This window comes from Montipora foliosa, chromosome 9 (assembly GCF_036669935.1).
Source record: "Montipora foliosa isolate CH-2021 chromosome 9, ASM3666993v2, whole genome shotgun sequence".
NCBI classification, from domain to species: Eukaryota; Metazoa; Cnidaria; class Anthozoa; order Scleractinia; family Acroporidae; genus Montipora; species Montipora foliosa.
This window is the reverse complement of record NC_090877.1, coordinates 20,413,859-20,421,358: the sequence shown is the minus strand read 5'-3', so window position 1 is coordinate 20,421,358 and position 7,500 is coordinate 20,413,859. Positions and strand designations below refer to the sequence as shown.

At 39.0% G+C, this 7,500-nt stretch overlaps 1 protein-coding gene across 1 annotated transcript in view; it reads right to left on the bottom strand.

Annotated features, from left to right (window-relative positions):
• LOC137969861 (bifunctional arginine demethylase and lysyl-hydroxylase PSR-like) overlaps nucleotides 1–7,500 on the bottom strand; it is a 12,362-nt gene that overhangs the window by 382 nt on the left and 4,480 nt on the right. The window contains exon 3 of the mRNA XM_068816249.1: nucleotides 857–986. Coding sequence (XP_068672350.1) covers nucleotides 857–986 — 130 coding nt within the window. The remainder of the gene's footprint in view (nucleotides 1–856; nucleotides 987–7,500) is intronic.

The following is a 7,500-nucleotide window of genomic DNA, read 5'->3' as shown; positions in this document are numbered from 1 at the left end:
CTCTCCGGATCTTCTTTTCATCCTTCCCACCCGCGCATTACACCATGAACATTAATTCTTACACAGAAAAGACCATTTTCGAATTCTCAAGGTTGGACTGGATCTAACACGAAATGGAGGCTAATGCGGGCAAATAGCCTTTTTCACGGTTAGTTTTTCTCATTTGCATTACAATGTAATCTAACGTGGATGCGAGGCAATTTCAGGTTAAAACTACAAAATAGCCCAAAATGGTATCTTTTCCTGCATGTTAGTTCAAGTAAACTTCGACCTGCCTACACTTAATGACGTTTTTACCTTTTTATGTCATAGGTCGGATATGGTGGACTAGAACAGCCAACCATACAAACTGTGAATCGGTGGCGTTTTTCCATCGGTCTTATCCAGACAAACCGTATATGGCCGATTTATGATCTACTACGGGCAACATGATTGACATATCTCTTGTAAGATGCGATGAATATTTGTGAAGAGAAATGAGAATCGATTTTACCCCTCCGACTTGTTCCATCTCAGTCCTCCCCCCAAATTCTGTTCATGGCCTGTGGTGGATGTGTTCGACGCGGCAGCTGTACCAGCCATACATCCCCTAGCAGTATAACTCAGTCAAGCCTTTTTAATTACCTATGCCCTCAAGCGCTCTGTTGCACATTGGTTTTTTCGCGCACTTTACGTCGCGTGGCTATCGTTGTCAGCTCATGTTTCTTTCGGAGTAAGATTTACTCCAAATTAAGAGCGTGAGGAGTTTTAGCAAGCGAGACTGAGTGCTTGATTGGGCCGCCGAAGAAGGCTTTGCTGTAATTCAATTTTGTTTTGCTTCGAAAACAGAGTGATGTTGGCCGTTGTATTGACTTACTTATGTCTCCCTTGTTCACTGTTACGTGAAGTGACTGACAGATATGCTCACACTCAGGAGGTGGAATCAGAGTCCAAATCTTCTGACCTGACAACTGCGCCTGCCATGATGGACGCTGTACCATGTCTAACTAAAATCGTGACATAAAAACCAAGAGTTATTTTCCATTACTAGAGCCTTTTCAATCGACTATCCAAAGAAATAACCCGACTGACTTAGCTTTGTATTTTTACAACGCTTGATGATTGGTTTAAAAATTAAATTCCATATATATTAATAAACCAATTTCCTCTTCTAACTATGGCCAATCACAGGCCGCACAGCAAAACCAATTGTGAAGAACTAACAGGTGTTTACTTCACTTAGCGCGTATTCGCCTTATGTTCCTTTTATTACTCTTGTTTGTAGTATAGCGGTCGCTCAAATTGGCTGTTTTTTTGTTTAATAACCTTTAACTGCAAATGGCTCCATAACACGAGATTTAGGATCCAATCAACATTCCGTGTTTTATACATGCATATACATACTTAGTTGACCGCTTCTCCATATGTGCTATTCAGCAGTAATGAAGCAGCTCTCGTAACCAGCTGTTGTTTGGTGTTGTAAGCAGCTTGTATTGTTTTCAGTTAAGTCTAAGTCATTGTTTCAATTGTTTAGTCTTTAGTTTTTGGTTTGGGTGTCGAGCCAATTACATTATACGTTACGATAGCTGCTACGTGACTCCTTTTCAGGGGCAATCAACGAGACAACACAACAACATGTGATTGTAAATACTGAGGAACATAAAACTGTTTTGGAATCGCCTACGAATGAAATTAATAGGACTTATATTGTAATTTGGTCTTGCCCAACATTTATAAAGTGACTGTTTAACTGATGATAAATACTTGCCTTATCATTGTAACACTTCCCTTTATATAGGAGTTTTTGAATTAACGTACCCTGTTGGGCTTTCTTTCTGTTTATAATCGTTCCTATCAACTTCCACGTTACCTTTAAGTTATCACTGAACATTTCAAATTGAGTTTTGAAGTAGTTTGTCTTGGCAGCTTCCTTTATTTTGTTCAGCTTGTTATTGTATTTCTTATAGCCTTTGACTTTGTCTGGGTCATTACTTAAAAAATGAGTCGCGAAAAGCTTAGAGCCTTTAGACTTTATATAGGCATCTCTTGACGCAACCCCACACATGTGGTACATCTAAGCCATGCCAGAGTGCTCAAACTAGCGAGCTAGTGAGCATGCGCAATTGCTCGCAGCAATGACTCATCCCAGTAGAGTGCTCAATTTGGACATGAAAGCAAAAGCTTTGTAATGCCAAAGAGCTATATATATATATATAGCGCAAGTAGGGGGTTCCAGTTAGCTGCAGAGTGCTCGATACGTGAAATAGAGCGAATATAACGCTCCCCTAGAGTATTAGAATGGTCTTTAAATGAGTTAGAATGCAAATGTAAGATCTGTAGCCTGATGATTGTCTAAACATGAAACTTGAAGTCGCTACGCTGTGAAGTTGTCTTTCTTCTAAACGTTATATATATATATATATATATCAAAACTTCTTAGCAGCACGAAGTAAGATATCGCTTTGATGATCCATACGATGTTTTTGAAATTCATATTTAATCAATACATGTTTCGGATGAAACATCATCCATCGTCAGTTGACAAATGAGAAATAAACTAAAGTTGAGCAATAAATAGTGTAACAAAGTGAGATATAACATGAATAATTAAGGATGAAGGCGAGAACAGAATAAAAACACCCAACCACGAAACAAAACAGAAAAAAACAAACTGTTTAGGCTAAGAAAAGAAACTAATTAGTATGAAAGGGATAAATTAAGATGTTTGACTTGGGAATTTAAAGATGGCTGCTCCCAAAGGATGTGCATGGCTTGGGAGCAGCCATCTTTAAATTCCCAAGTCAAACATCTTAATTTATCCCTTTCATACTAATTAGTTTCTTTTCTTAGCCTAAACAGTTTGGTTTTTTCTGTTTTGTTTCGTGGTTGGGTGTTTTTATTCTGTTCTCGCCTTCATCCTTAATTATTCATGTTATATCTCACTTTGTTACACTATTTATTGCTCAACTTTAGTTTATTTCTCATTTGTCAACTGACGATGGATGATGTATTGATTAAATATGAATTTCAAAAACATCGTATGGATCATCAAAGCGATATATATATATATATATATATATATATATAATTTAACAAGACGAAGTCGAGGTGAATATTCACCGATAATCACTCAGCCTGAGGCGAATAATCGTTTTAGTATAAATACACTGGTGATCATTTAAAAAATGAGAAACAAAAAAACATTTCAACGCGAAATCATCTTCATTTACAGTGGCAAAACGACTACTGGTAGTCATTTTGTCCGTCGAGGTGATTATCGGCCGATAATCCGAGATAGCGAGCCAATGAGAGCGCACGATTTTGTGTAATCACCTATGTATTTATACTATATATATATATATATATATATATAACTTCAGGTGAGTTCCACACTGATAAATCCAGAATAGTGCTCAACAATAATGGAGCGGTAATAACAATGTTTTTCTACTCAATATAGTTTCATATGGACTTTAATACAGGTCTGTTTCGTAGACCAACAAGGAGTTGGGCCACTCATCAGTTAAATTCCATGTACACTGTAGCATCGCTGGGGTTTATATACATCAGTAGCGTGATCGTTACAAGATTCAAACTTGAAAAACAATAGTGAAAAAGCATTTGTAAATTTATGATTGGTTGTTGAGGATGCGATTGAACCTAAGGATAAAATTTCGCTTGTGCCTGCAAGTCGATACGAGTTCATTACGTTTGTTGAGCGTCGCCATGTCCGGTTTATATACAATATAGAATTTCTCGGTACTACATAGATTACATCGTTTAGTAAGGTTGCTATAAGATTTGGCCTTGGCTAGAATTTTCCAGGAGATTGCGAAGTCTTTCTTTTGATCTTTTAGCTGCCATAGATGTTTGCTCAGTTCGGTGTCATTCTTTTTACTTTCGTTTTTGAATGACATTTGGTGGTTTCGCCATCTCGTCTTGAACTCAGTGGCGGTGAGGCCGACGTATGTCTCTGTGCTTTCGGCGGTCGTGATGGTGGCTTGATACACTACTTCCTTGACTAAGCATTGTCCTTTCAAAGGGCATTTGTCTGGCGCTCTGCAGTTGCAGAGTTTGGTGGGTGTTTGTTGTGGAGGTGGCATGTTCTGGCTTAGGATGGTTTTGTTGTGTCCATCGATGATCTGTTTTATGTTTGGTGAACAACTATAACTTAGCTTAAGATTGTTTTTGTTAAACAGTTTTCTTAATTTATGGTTCGGTGGGAAGCACCTCTCGATCAAATTTCGAAATTCTCTTCCTATATTGGTTTGAACATTTTTACTAAATGGTGGGTTGAACCAAATTATGTTTCTTTGCCTCTTTCTCTTGTAAGTGGTGGATTCTGGTGACTGCTGTGGTGGGGTGAATTTGAGGGTGTGTGAATAACCGCTTTTCTGCAATGCTTCTTGGTAGGGCGGTGCTGCCTCTTTGAAGGCTTCCTCGTCTGATGAGATTTCAGATAATCTTTTGTTAATTGCTTCAGGGATGTTCTTTATTATGCAAGGGGGATGGTTCGATTTGCTGTGGACATAGAGCGGAGTAGTTGCAGGCTTCGAATATGGCTTGTACTTCTCAGTGGTTAAGTCTAATGTTACGTCAAGGAAATTTACAACCTTTTTGTTGGCCTCAACAGTAATGCGTAGGTTGTTTTTTGCGAACACTTTGCATATTTCTTTTTTGATTTTTTCGATTTTTTGTGGGGTTTGGTCGATTACTGCTAAACCGTCATCTCTGTAAAGCCCAATTTCCATGCCGTGAGAAATTGCTTTAAGCTGCGAGAGCATGTAGATCCCTACTAATTCGCACGTTTCAGCTCCATCATAACTACCCATGGTGACATCTGTAGCCTGCAACTACTCCGCTCTATGTCCACAGCAAATCGAACCATCCCCCTTGCATAATAAAGAACATCCCTGAAGCAATTAACAAAAGATTATCTGAAATCTCATCAGACGAGGAAGCCTTCAAAGAGGCAGCACCGCCCTACCAAGAAGCATTGCAGAAAAGCGGTTATTCACACACCCTCAAATTCACCCCACCACAGCAGTCACCAGAATCCACCACTTACAAGAGAAAGAGGCAAAGAAACATAATTTGGTTCAACCCACCATTTAGTAAAAATGTTCAAACCAATATAGGAAGAGAATTTCGAAATTTGATCGAGAGGTGCTTCCCACCGAACCATAAATTAAGAAAACTGTTTAACAAAAACAATCTTAAGCTAAGTTATAGTTGTTCACCAAACATAAAACAGATCATCGATGGACACAACAAAACCATCCTAAGCCAGAACATGCCACCTCCACAACAAACACCCACCAAACTCTGCAACTGCAGAGCGCCAGACAAATGCCCTTTGAAAGGACAATGCTTAGTCAAGGAAGTAGTGTATCAAGCCACCATCACGACCGCCGAAAGCACAGAGACATACGTCGGCCTCACCGCCACTGAGTTCAAGACGAGATGGCGAAACCACCAAATGTCATTCAAAAACGAAAGTAAAAAGAATGACACCGAACTGAGCAAACATCTATGGCAGCTAAAAGATCAAAAGAAAGACTTCGCAATCTCCTGGAAAATTCTAGCCAAGGCCAAATCTTATAGCAACCTTACTAAACGATGTAATCTATGTAGTACCGAGAAATTCTATATTGTATATAAACCGGACATGGCGACGCTCAACAAACGTAATGAACTCGTATCGACTTGCAGGCACAAGCGAAATTTTATCCTTAGGTTCAATCGCATCCTCAACAACCAATCATAAATTTACAAATGCTTTTTCACTATTGTTTTTCAAGTTTGAATCTTGTAACGATCACGCTACTGATGTATATAAACCCCAGCGATGCTACAGTGTACATGGAATTTAACTGATGAGTGGCCCAACTCCTTGTTGGTCTACGAAACAGACCTGTATTAAAGTCCATATGAAACTATATTGAGTAGAAAAACATTGTTATATATATATATATATATATATATATATACATAGAATGTAAACACTCAGTGTACCTGAATAAGGCTGGTTTGGCCAGCCGAAATATAGTACATTAACTAAATCAAGCTACGTTGTATGGGCTATTGCTCAAAAAATTTACTTCCTGTTTCATGTCCATTCCACAGTTCAAATATATGAAATTTCATAAATTCTAAATTCATGCCAATTGAACGATCAAAACATATAAGCGACATGGAGTTTGTGAAGCTTTCATATTGGTAAAAAAAATTAACTGTTTTGTTTATAGTGAAAGTGCACTTAGCTATCAAGCTAGTAGTTCACAGGCACCTCACTTTTTAATAATGATCTGAAAGAAACAATTCCAACTTAACATAAACATGATTAAGAACCCCAACTGGTAGTAGGCAACCAGTTGGCTATTTGCAAAGCGTGGTAGAGTTGAATCCGGTACAACCGGAAACAAAATCAAACCAGAAGTTAGAACGGGATTTGTGAACCGGAGGCAACCGCCAACCTCGTTCCCAGGGTCTCTCCTCTCTATCCTATTGTCATTGAAGCACAGAAGAGAGGTTGGGGCAACCAGTCATGCACGTCACGCAGTCGTGCGTCTAAACTATGGTACACAGACAGTATTGCTGAAGTAAAAAAGAAACGTCGCTGTTTAGAACGTCGCTGGCGTGCATCCAAATTGTGCATTCATCGACAATTATATGTTGAACAATGTCAAGCTGTTAATAGGATGCTACATGAGGCTAAAGTATCCTACTTTCCTTCTCTTATCTTGGAAAATTCATCAGATCAGAGAAAGCTTTTTAGCACAATAGACGCTATCCTGAAGCCTCGTCAACCCACGAGCTTGTCAATAGTTTTGCTGAATTCCTTTACAACAAGATTCTGTTGATAAGAAAAACGCTGACTGACAGGTCTACCTCCCTTACATATACACTGGGTGATGAGGATCCTCTGACTAGAACTGAATTTCGCAGTTTCCGCATGGTGACGGCGGAAACAGTTTAATACTACGTCAACACTATCGGACGAAAATCATGCGAGCTTTATCCTATTCCAGCATCAGTCCTATGTACTAGCGGTAAAGATATACTTCTCCCAGTACTTACAGATATTGTTAACATACCTCTCCAATCTGGACACATGCCAACACAACTTAAACAAGCCATAGTGAAACCGAAGTTAAACAAGGATTCTCTTAGCCCTAGTAAATTCTCAAATTTTAGACCCATTTCGAACTTGAAGGCCATATCCAAGATCATTGAGAAGGCTGCTGCCTATCAAATAAATGATTATCTCACTGAAAATCACCTCAGTGAAACGTTCCAGTCTGCTTTCAAACGCTTCTATAGCACAGAAACGGCACTCTTGAAAGTACAAGATGATATCCTTCAAGCCATTGATAATCAGAAATGTGTTGCGCTCCTGTTATTAGACCTATCGGCTGCGTTCGACACAGTAGACCACTAGCTGCTGGTTGAACGAATCTCAAATCGGTTTGGTTTGAAAGGTCAGGTCCTCGCATGGATAAAATCGTATCTGGAAAACCG